Here is a 17000-nt window from a genome sequence, read left to right on the forward strand (position 1 = left end):
TCGCGGACCTTCGCACACACACGACGAAGGCAAGAGCAGGGGGCTGATCTCGCGCAGGGGAGCTGACCATGACCCGCAGGGACGCACCTGGGCTGCACTTCAAGCTTTGCTCACACAAGGCCTGTTCTACGCTTTCCTCAGAACTGAATTGGCATTTGGAAGGCCTCCTACTCCAGGCATTTATGGGGCCCAAAGGAAACTGAGGTGGCCCCAGTATTTTGAGGTTTTGGGTTCGCGATGCTGGGATCACTCTGGAGTTGGAGAGGAAGACAAGGCTCTCTCCCCTGCCTGACCCCAGAGGCCCAGCCCTAGGCTGCCAGGTGCACCCAACTGGCTCCAGTGTGACTGGGCCCTGTTCCCTTCCCCTCTTTCAGGGACAAGGGCCACACATCGCTCAATCGGGAAAGCGAAGGGAGCTGGGAGGGGCTCCGGGTCTGGAGTCTCAGAGCTGGAGCCCATCTCATGGGCCCCACGCTCTCCATGACAGCGAAGCGAAACACACCTGGATTAGAATCCACACCAGCTCTCTCTCCTTTACGCACGTGCGCATTCTGATTTGGGAGGAGTGGGGTGCCGTCAACGGGGTGTGAATAAACGGCCCGGCAGGCCGGGCTACCCAGCTGCCGGGTGTCCCCGAGCTGTCCGGGCAGCAGCCCCTCCGGCTCCGAGCTCCTGGGCGCCAGGAACAGCTGGTGAGCCGAGCAGTCGGCTTGCACCAGATCAACGGTGGCTTCTGGCGCCGGCCGGAGGGACACAGAGCGCAAGCGACACCACTGTTGCACGGAGGCGCTTACGTCTTTGAGGGTGATGATGTTGGGGTGCTGGCCGTACCGCAGGAGGATCTCAATCTCTTCCGAGGGGTCCCTTTTACTCTTATCGATGATCTGAAACAAACAGAGGTGGACGTGAGGCTTCCAGCTGGCGCCTGCGGCTGCAACCCTTTCTGCCCCTCCTCCCCTCCGGCTCAAGCTCAACCAAGATAGCCCGCAACTGCCTAGGAATTCACGGCAACCCTTGATTCCCCACTGAGCAGAAGAGACTGACGTGAAAAAGAGAGAGCACCTGCCTGCACACGCTAATGTTAAGCTATGACAGGGCTGCAAGGAGAAGGGTGGGTTCGGGGCGCTCACACAGGCACCACCGAAGACAGAAGGCGCTCTTCCACCACTCGCAGCGCAGGCTCTGGGTTGGCGGCCTGTGCCCCCTGCCCCATCCAAAGTGGGCCTCCGGCTGCCGTGCATCTCTCTCCCTGTTTGGTGGTCACACACCGGCAACAAAGTGAGACCCAGTGTGGTTCTCACCAAGAGACGCCACGGCGGCGTGCGTGCCGAGGCTGCGCTGTGACTTACACATACGGACGCTCCTTCTGGCTCCTACCTCCTCCTGCTGGTCTTAGGATGGCAGATAAAATCCTCTTACCCCATGAAAACAGATGGCTTCCGATCACAGGGTGTCATGAATGAAAGCCCAGCTGGAAACAAGGGGTCACCTGTTGGTGGACAGTCACTCAAACCTCTGGGGACAGCTTCCTGGGCCCCAGCTCCTGCTTCTTACGGGGATGCAGCTGGCTGGGGAGGGGACCCCACTCAGGCGAAGGCTACAGCACGTGTGTGGGAAACGACACTCAGAAGAGGAGGATGGTTTCTGTGCATTAGCTTCACCCAAGTTCAAAACGTTCGCCATGTGGACGACGTGCAGTCATTTCGCTGCTAGAGTGTGAGGGAAGTTCACTTCCACTCTCTATCACGTCCGAGGCTCTGAGTGGAGGCTTGCGTGAAACTCACTTTCTTCTTTAGATGAACTAAATGCTCAGGTGGCACAGGACCCAGTGTTGGAGCTCTGCCCGCCCGACGCCCTGCCGCCCCTTCGCTGCAGTGGAAGATGGTCATGGTGCCCGCGCTTCTCTCAGTTTTAAACCCACTGCCAGGCTCTGACGACATTAGCGCCCAGGACCATGAGCCCTATGACACACGTTGTTCAACAAGGAAAAACCTAAGCTTCTTTTTTTTAAAAAAATAATAAATTTATTTACTTTTTGTTTATTTTTGGCTGCATTGGGTGTTCGTTGCTGCGCACGGGCTTTCTCTAGTTGCGGCGAGCGGGGCTACTCTTCACTGCGGTGCGCGGGTTTCTCATGGCAGTGGCTTCTCTTGATGCGGAGCACGGGCTCTAGGCGCACGGCTTCAGTAGTTGTGGCACGTGGGCTCAGTAGTTGTCCCTCGTGAGCTCAGTAGTTGCGGCACGTGGGCTCTAGAGCGCAGGCTCGGTAGCTGTGGCACACGGGCTTAGCTGCTCCGCAGGATGTGGGATCTTCCCGGACCAGGGCTCGAACCCGTGCCCCCTGCATCGGCAGGCGGATTCTCAACCGCTGCGCCACCAGGGAAGCCCCAGCTTCCTTTCCTGACACAGCTTCCCTCCTTTTGTTCCTAAAGTTCTAGCTAGGAATTGGGATCACTTCTGTTATTGGCAGAAGCCAACACACAATGCATCCTTCTAGAGATCTTTTTAAAGCCTCGTTCAGTGGGTGATGGAGGGGATGCCCTAACATGTGGGTGCCCAGGCAGCCACGGGGCAGACCCTTACACTGCCTGGATCACATGTTGACCAACAGGGTTCTAGGACCGTCTCTGCCCCAGCTGCCTGCCGGGCCATTCAATCCCTGGGCTGCGATCCCTTTGCAATTTGAGAAGGTTAAAATCACTAGTGGTTTTTTTAAAAAGTTAGTGGTAGATTCATAGTTTTTCAAATAAAATTTCATGATAAAGGAAATGTATTTTTAGCACAAATCACAATAGAATAGGATGCAAGATAAATAAGAAAGAGGAAGCCTTTTCTCTATGCCGATGGCCCAGAGCAGGGGGAGGAGGGAGCAGTTATGGGACCAGAGGGGCGGCTGCACGAACAGCGCACCCACAGGGGCTGGGGGCTCTACCCTCCTCCCTCCTGTGGCATCCACCCCAGCAGAACCGACTGGAAGGCAGAGAGCAGGCAGGGTGGGGTGATGGGGTCCCCAGTGGGCACGGAGGAGAGGGCGGGTGCCTGCCTGGAAGGGAGGCCCCCGGGGAGTGGAGGCAAGCACGGGCTCCTGCACCTGCCCAGCCGGCCGCTGCCTCTCCTATAGTCTGGGCAACGTGGGACCGACACACGGCAGCAAGTTCTGTTCAGACCCAGCGCTGTCATCCTGATCGCTGTCAGCAAAGGCTGGCAGCTTCGTCCACAAATCTTTTTCTGGGATGTTTTTGGGCGAAAGGTCAGGAAGAAGAGACACAGAGCAGTGAGGTGTGATGACTGGTCCCTGAGCACAAAGCCCAGGTCTGTGGGGTACAGCGGAGCCTGGGGTAGGGGGGCGGTTTGAGCACATTGTTCAGACGCACCCAGGAAGGAATTTCTTCTCCGTGGGGTCCATTTCTCAGGATTGCTATTGTGGGACTGGCTTCTAGTTCAAGCGAGCCCTGGTTAATCGAGTCCTGTATCTTGAGAACAGTATTGTTTTATAATCTTGCTTATGCAGCAAAACCGAGGGAGGCGTTCTCAGCAAACATGTTCACCCGCAAGGCCTCCTCTCTCCATGCCGATGCTCAAATGATGCTGACGGACCACGAGCGGGGAGGAACGGTGGATCTGTCCTCACCCGCAGCAGGAGGCCACCCACAGGTCAGCACCCAACGGGCCTGGCAAATCAGACTCTCACGGGGCCGCTGTTTGACAAGCTGTATATTTCCACAGTCCGTGAAGCGAGGCTGGCCCCAACAAAGGATGGCAGACAACGTGATTGTCCTCAGCAGGTGAAGCGTGCAGGTGGGTATCGGTACATCCTTACTCCTGGTGGCTGAAGGCGGGGGCAGGACTGGTCCAGGCTTCACTACCATCCACGCACTCTCCCCTCTGCCTTTTGGTCTCTGCGTTTCCCCATCTCCCTCTTGCCCATCTCTCTCCAGCACAGGCTCCCCTCCTGGACACTGAATGGCGTGGGGCTTCGAGGTGGTCAAGAGGCGGCCTGAGCTCACAGGCCGGCCGAGCACCTCCGGAGGTGGGCGTTTCTGCTGACGTGTCGAGAGGATCCATACGTTTGACACGGGAGGAGTAGAGCACGGAACCCCTTGTAAAATTCAACAGATACCCTCTCCTGTTCAACTACTTTAAACAAATGACACAGAGAAAGGACTCCAAGTTTTCCTGCCGGAAAAAATTAAAATTTCCATGCCAATCAGTTTTCCTTCTAAAAATAAGCTCTATTCACGTCAGGCATCTGTCAATTCCATTGCTTTTTCTGGCTGACAAATTACATACACAGTAGGAAAATGAGCCCAGAAACGCGATGTAATTGTCAACGGTCTGCTGTGAATACCAATTGGGGCTCCTTCTGGAGAGAGGCAGCCCAGCTTCAGCCCTGAGTGTGTCAGCCACACTTCACTAGAATTAAGGACTGCATGACACAGACTCCTGTACAATTTCAAGGATCTCACTTTATTTTCACCTGATTCTATTGCTACTTTAATAACACAAAAATCTGCTCCTGAAAGGACATGCAGCTGTGCTTCCCTCCAGGAAAACGTGGCCATGGCTGGGACATCCATCCATCCCTGAGTGAGCCTCTCAGACAAAGAAGGGGGCAAATGTGCAAGTGGAGCTTTGAATGAAGAGAAGCGTGTCTGCATGTTGGAAGATAAAACCGGCCGACAGGAAAGGCTACAGCGACAGAAAAGCTCCCTTAGCTTCTGATTCTTCAGCGACATTCCCCTTTTCGCTATGGCTTCTGGTTCTGTGATCAGTAAAATCCCTCCATGGCTTGATTGTGAGTTCCCTGAGAACAGGTTTGTTTTTGCCTGGAACCTAGCACTGCGTCTGCCTTGGAAAAAGCGTTAATAAAAAATTTGTAAAAACGAATGAAAGGAACTGGTTACTGAACAGGGGAGTCCCTGCAGAATGAAATGCGTTCTAGAGCCAAGAAATGTTCTTTGGAGCAGTCGTACTGCCCACTCGACAACAAAAAAGCCAAAGAAGGGGATGAGGTGATTTCGAATTTGAAGGAAAGCTCCTGATTTATATTTCTCTCTCTCTCTCTCTTTTTTCTTTTTTTTTTTTGGGCCACACCACTCAGCTTGTGGGATCTTAGTTCCTCGAGCAGGCACTGAACCCAGGTCCCGGCAGTGAAAGCGCGGGGTCCTAACCACCGGACCACCAGGGAACTTGCGGTATCTTTCTCTCTTACATAACATTGGTCCTCGACACCACCAAGCACCATGACGGGGGTGTGGAGACAGGAAATGAGTTGCGAAGCATGTCAGGGGTTACAAAAGCCCTAAAGAAGGTACGGAAGGCGAGGACGATGGGGGAGGACCACATCGGGGTCAGAGGTCAGCATCCAGGCTGGGGAGGAAACCGCTGGGCTCAGGGAAGAGTGTGTCGCCCTTGCGGGAGAGGGCTGGGGACAGAGGAGGGGCCTGAGGAGCTCCAGGAACGGGGCTGTGAGGCCCTGCTGGCCACTGCAAGGATCTGGGCTCCATGTGAGTGAGACGGAAACCACTGGAGAGGGGGGGTTTGTGCAAATGGCAGTGTCCAGATCCTGGGTCATGTCAAGCCACAAAGACCTAAAACCGAAGTAAAAATGAAACCTTGTGCAATGTTTGTAAAGTGAGTACAGAACCTTTCATGAAATAAGAATATTATCTTTTCCTTCCAAATACACCTCTCCCCTTTGAAGCCTACCCTATCGCAGTTACTTTCTGCAGTTCATCGCTGATTCCATTTCAGTCTTATTTCAAATGACAGGTGCATTAATGCCCTGGCATCTATGCAGTATTATGTCATGCTTATTTCAAAGTCCTATACACTTTCACCTCCTACCACTAGCCTCTGGGGCTGGCTATGAAGACAAAGGTGGGCCTGAGTTTCACATCAGACTCCTGAGCTATTTTGTCCCATGGAAATAGCTCCGAGAGCTTGTTTGGAGGTTCTAGCAGGGGAGCACAGCTACTCGTATACCCTTGACCGAAGAACGGTCCTCCTCTATCGGGGGGAGGTCGTCCTCTTCGACCGACCGCACGGCTTTGGGAGGGACGCACGTGGAGTGGTGAGGGAGGAAGGGGACACCCGCCTACCCAGCCAGATCAGCTGAATCAACGCTGGCGATCAATGGGGTGACAGATGTCGCAGCCAGACGGACTTGAGGATATGGGGAGGGGGAAGGGCGAGCTGTGACAAAGCGAGAGAGAGGCATGGACATATATACACTACCAAACGTAAAATAGATAGCTAGTGGGAAGCAGCCGCATGGCACAGGGAGATCAGCTCGGTGCTCTGTGACCACCTAGAGGGGTGGAGTAGGGAGGGTGGGAGGGAGGGAGACGCAAGAGGGAAGAGATATGGGAACATATGTATAACTGATTCACTTTGTTATAAAGCAGAAACCGACACACCACTGTAAAGCAGTTATACTCCAATAAAGATGTAAAAAAAATTTAAAAAAAAAAAAAGAAATAGCTCCAAGATCTTAGAAAGTAGGGCACGTCTGTTCACTGGGATGTGTCTGAGAGGATGTCACGGTTTTTCTCACTCAGCCATCCTAGCCCAAGGCAGGTGCACTGGGAGGACACCCCCAGCAGGTGGAGGGCATCAGCACCCTGTCCTCTGAGGCCAGATTCTCCTGGTGGAGGATCCCGGGCAGCCTGATGGTGTTTTGCCACAGCAGAAGGGAGGGACCAAGCCTAGGGACCCAGGCTCTGAGTGAACCCACACTTACTGAGTCGCTATTCCATGTAGGCACTGCTCTAAAGGTTTTGTTAAGTGGGAGCTAGAATTGGTCTCACTAATTTAGGGCCTGCGCACAAGTATGCAGCTGAGAGCAAATGCAAAACCAGCGATCTTGTTGCCTGGGGTACACTGGGGTAGGTTGCTTGTTGCCTGGGGTACGCTGGGGCAGGTTGCTTGTTGCCTGGGGTACACTGGGGCAGGTTGCTTGTTGCCTGGGGTACGCTGGGGCAGGTTGCTTGTTGCCTGGGGTACGCTGGGGCAGGTTGCTTGTTGCCTGGGGTACACTGGGGCAGGTTGCTTGTTGCCTGGGGTACACTGGGGCAGGTTGCTTTACGTATATCGGTTAAGTTTAACTCAAATGCGGTTAATATGATGACAGAATAATTATTGTGCAAAATTAGGTACTTATAATACAGACATAAACTTAAAGCAAGACACAAGGATGTGAGACCCGCTGTATCCCACTCTTGAGTTTGGAGGCTGACCGTTACGGGCTGGCACTGCCGTCCCCTCAGGACCGCACTTGGTTCCTGCCCCTGCAGAGGGTGGGAGCCGCTGTGCTCTTGGTCTATCGCCTTCCTGCTGCCAGAACAGTGAGCAGAGGCTCAGCAGAGGGAAAACCCTCCCTCGTCTCCGGACACCAGCTGCTGGAACGTATCTACATAAGACACACCTTTAACTCTATGCTTTCGGCTGGGGTTCCCAACCTCGGCACCCAGACATTTTGGCTGGGTGAGTCTCTGGGGTGTGTGGGCGGGTGTCCTATGCAGGAGGCAGGGCAGCACCCTGGCCTCTATACACCACATACCAGGAGCGACTCCCGCCCCAGGTGTGACAGTCAGAGGTATCCAGACACTGCCAGCGTCCCCGGGGTGGGGGGCAGAATCACCTCGATACGACGGCCTCAGGCAAAGCCCGTGTACTCGGGCCACAGGGCTACAGTCCCCTGGGGACCTGCTCTCTTCCTGGTGCTCTGTACTCAGTGGGGAAGTTCCCGAACCCTCCCCGTAGCTGGATGGAGGCCCCGACGGGACTGTCTCTCAAAATGAAACGGACACCATTTTCCATCCAAGAATCTGCAGAGCTGGGTTTGCAAACTGTGGTGTCCCAGAAAGGTGATGCTAAACTCTAGCGGCTGAATCTCAACGGGGCTTTTGCAGGTCCAAGTCACTGAATGGCACCCTTGCTTCCATGTCATACTCGAGAACACACTGAGCCGTGCAGTTTCTTAGTTCCTCCAGCAGTAAGTGGGGTACTGCTGCCCATCCAGATACACAGCAGAAAAAAGCCCGAATACATTTCAGCTACGTTCTACCCGGAAAACGCTGGAAAGGGAACAGAACGGTGACCCTAGGCGGGTTACAGCAGTTTGGGTAGCAAACGGGCTCATTCTAAACACTCTTTGCCATGGCACTCCTGCCAGCTCTTCCATCTTTGAAGGAAATCTGCCCTCGGATGGAGGAACCGACCTGCAGCGCGTGGCTTAAAACGTGCCCCGAAACAGCCCTGGGTCCCGGGGCACTCATCTCACTGGAAAGTCTCTGCTTCTTCCTGTGCTCGGGTAGTTCAAGCATCTTCCAGACAATGAATTATGACCCACCAGAGTCTCGGAGAGGATGAGGGAAAGCCTTGTAACGTCCACCTGCCCAGTTCACCCCGGGAACTTCAAGGCTTGTAAAACAGAAACAGGACGCCTGGCTCTTTCTTTCTCCATCAGTTGCAGCCTCAGATCCTGGCTTTGCTGCCAGAGAGGCCGGGGTTGAAATTCCCCAGAAATTCCCATCGCGGGGTCTGATCTCTGGGGATCGAGCTATAAGCCACTTGTTGACAAAGCTGATTCAGATGGTGTCTTTTTGTGAGAGCTGGGTATGGAGACATAAGACACTATTGCCTTTGTCTGGGGATTTATTTTCAGACACGTCCCAGCATCAGGCTGTTTTCTAGAAAGGCATCAGGGTCAGCGAGCTTGCCAAACGCTAGACGGGTTTCTTTGCACTCAATGGAAGCCGCCATTGTTTCTAGGACCGCTGCTGGTCACCTGATAAACTGTCTAAAGAAATTCTGCGAGAAATGACACATGCAGAAAGAATTTTAAGATGCCTGTGCACGCTTACGAAGTATGTGAAATATATTTAAAGTAAAAATGAAATTCTCTCGTCTGAGGTAGGACTAGGGTCTCCTCTCCATCACTGGCTCGTCTGGATACGGGAACGGCATCACCCGAGCTCCCCTACAAACTCTCCCAAGGATGGGGAAAAATAAAAGTCCTCAACGATCCAAATCCCGAACTACATCAGGCCCACACGCCAGTGGCTCCCGTGCAGTCTCAAGCCCCCTCTCCCAGGAATTTTACATCGTGCGACCTTTCCTCCCGTCACCCACTCCTCAGCATGTTCAAGACACTGGGCAGGCTGATGACCATGGACCCGAAGGACCCACACATCGAGCCTTCCTCCAATGTAAACATTCTTTTTTGTTTGAGGAATTCAAGATAAACTTGCCAAAAAGCCGCAAATTCCCATCCCCAAAGTAAACCAACGGGCCTGCGTTTTTTGGGGCTGGTGACTTTTTGGACAGGGCAGAGCATTTCCTCAGGGCCAGAAGCACTGTGCAGACATCCCAGCAGATATGAGGGTGTATCTGCTTCCACAGAGCGGCCGTGAGCCATGGGTGAGGTGGAACGAGGCCATCGCTTCGTCGTCACTGTTTTGAACAATTTTCTCAGAGCTTAGGAAAATCACACGGACGGAATGACTCCTCTTACACGGCTGCCTGGCTCCATCTGTCCCCAAAAGTTCTTTGAAGAGCAGGGTAGTGTCATGTGCTCCAGATGAGTTTGGGATAAGCCAGGATGGTCTGGTCACCATGACACCGGCTGGACCTGGGTCCTCAAGCGCCTCCAGGTCAGCTGAGCGGGTGAGTGGTGGACAGACCAGCTCTCGCTCCCTTGGAGGAAGAATGTACAATTTATGCCTTTTACAAAAATTAGATGATGCCTTTAGCAGAATGCTCCAGCTGTCACACACCAGGAAACGCGAGAAACTGGTAACTTGGATTTCCAGATCAAATATTTAATTTAGCAACGATTATAGAAGCCAAAGGCAGGATGGAGAGAGTGCCAAACTGGGCTGTAGTTGTTATTCTTTTCCTATGTATTTACTTATTTATTTAGGCTGCACTAGGTCTTAGTTGCGGCATGTGGGATCCTTTAGTTTTGGCATGCGGGCTTCTTCGTTGCGGCACGCATGTGGGATCTAGTTCCCCGACCAGGGATCAAACCTCGGCCCCCTGCATTGGGAGCGCAGAGTCTTACCCACTGGGCCACCAGAGAAGTTCCCTGTTATTGTTTTCTGTTCTTGATGATTCAGGGTAAAACTACCAGCTCTCTCCTTAAGGTTTTGCAAATATTACAAAAGATTTGATTCTATTTATTTCTTTGATTTAAGTTTTGGTGACTGTAGCTTCCTTTCCCTTCTCCTTTCCTCCTTCCCCCCCTCCCTCCTTCCCCAAATGTTCTGCCTGGCCCCCAACTCTATATTTTCCAAAATGCTGAGTGCCCAGAGCTTTTGTTCCAGTGTTTTATGTAGCAAGTTACTAAAGGTGGTCAGTACCTACACGTCGGCTGGAGCAGAACATATTCATGATTTGCAAAATAGTTTTTTAACAGGTGACCTAATATCAAAGTCAATGGAACGGCCCCGCATCAGAGCTTAGAAGAGGCCTAGGGAGAGTGTCTGCGAGGCTGGGCGTGCCCGCCGGGGCCTGGGGCCCGGGCAGCCGCAGACGCGGCCGCCGCGTGCCCCACTCTTACCTTCACGGCGTACTCGGCGTCTGTGGCCATGTGCACACAGCGCTTGCATACGGAGTAGGCGCCCACCCCGATGTCCTCCTTGACCTCATAGCCATCGGTGAAGCGGGTGTTGTTCCCGTGTAACTGCTGCAGAGAGAGCGGGCGGGCAGAGAGCGCGATCAGGGGCCTCTCGTGCAAGGGCACCGAACGTGGTGCAAAGGAGGCTTCAGCCCTTGCACGTGGGGACACGGAGGCCAGGAGGTGGTGGCGTCCTCGGACCACAGTCACGGAGCTAGCTGGCCGTGGTTCCAGATCTCAGCCCAGCTTCCCCATCTGTCGGGTCAGGACCCTGTTCTCAGACACCCAGCACCCTGTGTCGCTGACCTGCCTGCTTCCCCACAAAGGTCCGAGAGGGGTGAGAGGTCAGACGTCCCTGAGACCGGGTGCAGCTCTGACGCTGGTGTCCAGAGCGGTGTCCGGACGCTGACGTCTGATTGGGAATCTGACCCCCTGACGCCCCCTCGCCACCCTCACCCTACTGACTAAGGGCGCAGAGAGCGTCACTCATTACAGTGGACGCTGCCACAGCAAGTGTCCACTCTAGACACGCCGTGTCTCCCCAGAGGCCCTTGGGGAGAGAAGCATGGAAGCCCAACGCCATCTGCTGTGCCCTGCCTCGGCTCTTCAAGGAAACGTGGTCATGATCCCTTCTAAAATTCTCTACCTCTGCTCGTATTAATACAGTGGGAAACTCCTTATAAAAACAGCACCTTCACTGAGCCCCGAAGACTACATTTCGCGATGGGGATTGGTGCCCACAAACCCAGCCACTCTCTCGCGGTGCTGGCTCGACTCTGCACAGCAGAGACCCCCAAGCGTGAGCCCTGCTGGGGCTCCAGCCACAGCCACACCGCGATGACATCCTTCTCAGGACTCTTTCTGTCTTGAGGACGAACGTGAAGCACGGCTCAGATCACCATCTCAATGACCCCGGGGAGGCGGGGGGAGGAGTTCGTGAAGGAAGTGCACCCCAACTCGGCTGAGACAGCTCTCAGTCCACGGGTCACCTCCGTGCGGTCACCTCCTTGCCCCAACCCGCTGGGGGCGAGCGGAGCCGGGCTGTACGGGATGCCCTGCACCACGGGGGGCTGATTACCTGCACGATGGGGTGAACCGCGGCTTTGTGCAGATCCTGCTGCGAGGGCTCCTGCGCCAAGCTGGAGGCCACAAAACTGAATCCTCTAAACAGATGGTGAGCGTTGGCACTGGGGGGGACGCCAGGTGAGTCTGCAGGTAACAACCACAGAGTCAACAGCCACGACGTGGTGAGGTAACCCTGTGGGTGTGTGATGTGTGCCTGTGTGGTGTGTGTGTGCATGTGTGCACACGCACATGTGCATCTCTGTGATGTGTGTGTGTCAGGTGTGTGAGGTGTGCAGGTGTGTTAGGTGTGTGCATGTGTGCGTGGTGTGTGTTTGGTGCGTGTGGTGTGTGTGCATGTGTCAGGTGTGAGGTATGTGCATGTGTGTGTATGTGTGTCAGGTATGTGTGCATGTGTGTGTGTCGGATGTATGTGTCAGGTATGAGGTGTGTATGTGTCAGGTTGTGCACGTGTGTGTTCGGTGTGTGTGTCAGGTGTGTGTGAGGTGTGCGTGGTGTGTTTGGTGTGTGTGCACATGTGCATCTGTGTGATGTGTGTGCATGTGTGTGTAAGGTGTGAGGTGTGTGTGTGCCAGGTGTGTGCGTGTGTGCATCTATGTGATGTGTGTGTGCATGTGTCAGGTGTGAGGTGTGTGTGCCAGGTGTGTGCGCACATGTGCATCTGTGTGATGTGTGCGTGTGTGTGCATGTGTCAAGTGTATGTGTCAGGTGTGAGGTGTGTGTCAGGTTGTGCATGCGTGTGTTCGGTGTGTGTGTGTCGGGTGCGTGCGCACGTGTGTGTTTGTCAGGTGTGAGGTGTGTGTGTGTCAGGTGTGAGGTGTGTGTCAGATGTGTGTCAGGTGTGAGGTGTATGTGTGTCAGATGTGTGTATGTGTCAGGTGTGTGTCAGGTTGTGCACGTGTGTGTTCGGTGTGTCAGGTGTGTGCACACGTGTGTGTCAGGTGTGAGGTGTGTGTATGTGGTGAGTGTGTGTGTTGGAGAATGGGGTGAAACGGAGATCAGACAGGCTGAACCATATGAAGCCACACTTTATTCTGGGCGGTGCCAGTGGTTTGATACCCGGCAAAAATACCCAGAACAAAACCTTGAGGGTAATCGTTGATCATCACTTACTAGATATTCATTCTCAGTGGCAACCCTCTGCCCTGCGCACTCCAGACCGAGCCCAGAGCCACCAGCAACCTCGGGGTGAGCCGTCACTCCTGGGCCAGGGCAGAGGAGGCCACCCTCTGAGTTTCTCAGGTCAGCAGGAACCGGGCACAGGGACACAGGCCTGGGCATTGGTGACTCTTCTGTCCCCCCGCCCCAGGCCTGAGGAGCTCGAGGGCAGCACGCAGGGTGCTCTGCTCCCAGGGAGCCTCAGGGAGCCCTTCAATCGTGACCCCTCTAAGCTCTGTCCATTTGTTTGAAGGCCTGACTGCTGTTGAGGTGGGTCCCAGTTCAAGTTTATCATTAAGGAAAACAAAAGGATAACAGATTGGTGGAGAGAAAATATTTGCATCATATACAACAGACAAGGGACCAAACTCTCTACTATGCAAAGAGCTCCCAGAGATCAATGAGAAAAAAGGAACACGCCCAGAAGAAAAATGGGGGCAGGACTCAGATACCGACTGCTCTCCCACCTGAGAAGGTGCTCAGTCCCTCTAATGGGGGCACGTACACATTTAACCGGGGTAACAGTTTGCCTAACAAATTAGCAAAATGTAAGGTAACCAGTTGCATGTAGGTTTGGCTGGGGCTGGACACTGCGGTGGTAGGTGGGAGCCTAAGCTGGCATAATCTTTGCAAGGTAGAAGTGGAGTTATCTACCAAAGTATAAAATACACCTGTCTTTTGAAGAGCAACTAGACTTTTATGAATTTATCTGACAGAATTACTTTCAAAAATGCTTAGAAATAAATGTAGAAAATGTTTGTCTTGGTGTAGATATATACTGATACGATGGCATATTACTCAGCCTTTAAAAAGAATAAAATAGTGCCATTCGCAGCTACACGGTGGACCTAGAGATTATTATACTAAGCAAAGTAAGTCAGAAAGAGAAAGACAAATACCATATGATATCACCTGTATGTGGAATCTAAAATACGACACGAATGAACCTATCTACACAACAGAAACAGACTCACAGACATAGAGAACAGACTTGTGGTTGCCAAGGGGAAGGCGGGGTGGGGAACAGAATTACTGGGAGTTTGGGGTCGGCAGATGCAAACTATAGTACGTAGAATGGATAAACAACAAGGTCCTACTGTATAGCACAGGGAACTATATTCAATATCCTGTGATAAACCATGATGGAAAAGAACATGAAAAAGAATATATATATATGTATAGCTGAGTAACTTTGCTGTACAGCAGAAATTAACACAACACTGTAAATCAACTACATGTCAATAAAATTTAAAAACAAACAAAATGTGATCTTTAAAAACTCTAAAAAAAGAGAAAAAAAGAAAATGTTTGTCTTAGCAATATTTGTAATAGCAAAACAAACAAACAAACAAACAAAAACTGGAGACAACCTAAATATTCACCACTGAGGAAACCATGCACAAGACCAACAACGTTCATGCGTGCAGGTAACACTAGTTAAGACTACGATACCCGGGATGAGACACGGCTGTGTGAACTGACACAATAGTCTGTCAAGTCAAAAAAGAGAAAACAAGCTGTAGAACGTACACACTGTAGGAAAAAATGTTTTTTTAATTTTTTAAAAACTTTTTTTACATCTTTATTGGAGTATAATTGCTTTACAATGGTGTGTTAGTTTCTGCTGTATAACAAGGTGAAATCAGCTATATATGTACTAAAACACATTACAATGAACTCATAAGCAATATATAACAATATGATAACATAAATTCTATCACTTAGGCATTATATATAAAAATCTATAATAATACATAAAGTATATAATGTGGATTTAAATGTTCGTTACAACGTACATATGTAACATTTAAATCCATATTATATAGAAAACTCCGGCGGGTGGGACTGGAAAGGCCATAGGGGTGGGTGTTTGCTTTTCTACTACCTTTTTACCTGGTCTTGATACTTCACTTTGATGTGGAAACAGTACACTAAAGCTTCCATGGTGGGGCAGGTGGCTGGGGGCTTGGAGGGTGAGCTGTTGCAGAGAATGTGGGTTTTATTCCTGAGCATTTTATTTTGAGGGAAAGGCGACTGGGGCGCTCCTTCCACACCTGAGAGCTACACCACGAGCTGCGTGATGTGGGATCTCTCCCTGCAGATAAGCGGCCGACCCGGTGGCCCACACGGCTCTTCCAGGAAGACCTTGCCAGGTGACAGGGGGCTTCACGTGCCTGGCCCACCGCACCTTCAGCATCTTGGACCACGAGGGAGAAGACTCGGGTCTCAGCCCCGTACCTGTTACCTAGCAAAGAGCTCCGGAGTCACCCCGGAGCTAATGAGATCAGAGCTGACTGTGTCTGGAAATAAGCTGCGAGGCCAGAGAAGCTTAATTAAAAAGCACAAGGCTCGGCTGAGTCATTTTTAGAAGCTGGAAATGATGCACCGCAGGACAGCAGAGGCAGCAAGTGTCCTCTGAAGACGCTGGGCTTTGCTCCCGGGCTGGCTTTGCGCTTTGCCTTGCTTCGCCCTGCACAGAACCCTGGCTTTGAGGTCTGCCTGCTCTTAAAAGTCCCCCAGGCTACCGCGTCCTGCCCTAGGTCTGCACAAGCACAGGGATGCAGCGTCGATTCAGCCACCGTCAAGCCCCGAGGCGCAGGTTTTAGATGCAAGAACTGGAGCCCGTCCCAGGAACTAGCGTGAGCTGTGCAAAGGTTGAGGGCCGAGTGCATGGAGGCTCAGTTACAGCACCTGGGAGTGTGTGTGTGGTGGGGAGGTACTGTCCGGTGAACTTGAACTGATACACCTTCCCTAGTGAATGGAAAGTCTGTAGATCAAATAAGGAAGGACTTTCAACCATCAAGGAGGCGTGAAGCCCAGGGCCATGCCTGCTGTGCCCGGGCTGCCTCTCCCTGCTCAGACCAAGAGATCAGCTGAGGTTCACATGTACTTCACGAGAGGTTGTCACAGCCAACACTGGGTCCGTGTAGCTAGATGGTGACCACGTGGTAGGTGGCATCAACGGCATTTAACACGCTTTATAAGTGGCTAGGGAACGCCGATTCTTAGCTCGGTACTAAGAGAAGAGCAAAGATGTGAGTTGGATGAAAGGAAATTTAAAGCTGAGTACAGTCAACCTTCGTTGATCCTAGGAGTGATTTCTGACTTGTGCAATACGTTTCTGGGTCTTTAAATCTTAGAGTGGCATCTCCCATCGGTCAGCAGGCTCTGATGGGCAGCTGGTGTGTCTTCAGGGAACATCCACCAGCTTCAGCATCGGTTGAAGTTAAAAAGGAAAGACTTTAAGGCCACTACAAAGAATTCCGACAGGCAGCATCCGAGTCTCACGCAGGATGTGGATTACCCGCTGTTTCAGAATCACGTCACCTCTGCTGCCCTTTAAGAGCCGTGCGCTCAGCTCATGTGCTTAGAAAATTCTACTCTCTTATAAATATAGAGAGAGAATGACTACCTCCTCAAAGGCAAAATGTGTCCTGCAATAAGTTGACTTTAAGTACAACTGATTGGAGAAATCCAAATAGTAAGGAGTAAAAAAGCCATTTCTGGACGTCATTAAAATGCATGGTGTCTAATGACGTTTTCCTTCGGCTAATAATAAAATAAATTTGAATTCTCTGTGCACAAAACGTTCATGAGGTGCTAAAAAAAAAGCCTGCTAATCTCACAGGCCGACTAGGTCGGAGTTTAAATTCTTCACGGATAACACAGAAAGCAGGTAAAGGCGAATAATTTCGAGTTGGCTGTATGAGCATTTTCTTGCTAGGCAGCACAAACATGGTCTTTATTTCAGTATTTTAAGCGCAGAGTCCGAATGACGGAAACCCTCGGTGAAACAGTGCACATTTCATTAAGGACCGGGAGGTGGTGTGGGTGGTGGTCACAGGCAGTGTCCTTTGTCAGGGTTAATCGTTTGTGTTCCTTTACGTTCAGGCAAACCACAGGAGGAGAAAGAAAGCGACCTGCTCAGGAGAGCTGCGGGCACACCCGGGATGGAACCCCCAATCCTTCCCCCTCTTTCCAAACTCTGAAGCTAAAAAGTAATGATTCTGTGAAGTGGTCAATTTTGTCAACAGGAAGGACTGACCCCAACACCCAAGAACCTTCTGAGGCCGTTGAGAACTGGAGAAACACTGGACCGTCTCTACTAGAGAGGACAGACCTAGATCTCCACCTCCTC

General features: G+C 52.0%; 1 protein-coding gene across 2 annotated transcripts in view; it reads right to left on the minus strand.

The window, feature by feature from the left end:
• Positions 1-17000, minus strand: part of RPS6KA2 (ribosomal protein S6 kinase A2) — a 162594-nt gene that overhangs the window by 15284 nt on the left and 130310 nt on the right. For both annotated transcript variants that reach the window (XM_082669034.1, XM_082669035.1), the window contains exons 13-15: positions 11700-11830; positions 10565-10690; positions 795-884 (exon numbers count right to left, since the gene is read on the minus strand). In XM_082669034.1, coding sequence (XP_082525160.1) covers positions 795-884; positions 10565-10690; positions 11700-11830 — 347 coding nt within the window. The remainder of the gene's footprint in view (positions 1-794; positions 885-10564; positions 10691-11699; positions 11831-17000) is intronic.

The sequence above is a fragment of the Grampus griseus genome (genome assembly GCF_964374135.1).
Source record: "Grampus griseus genome assembly, chromosome: 13".
Classification (NCBI taxonomy): Eukaryota; Metazoa; Chordata; class Mammalia; order Artiodactyla; family Delphinidae; genus Grampus; species Grampus griseus.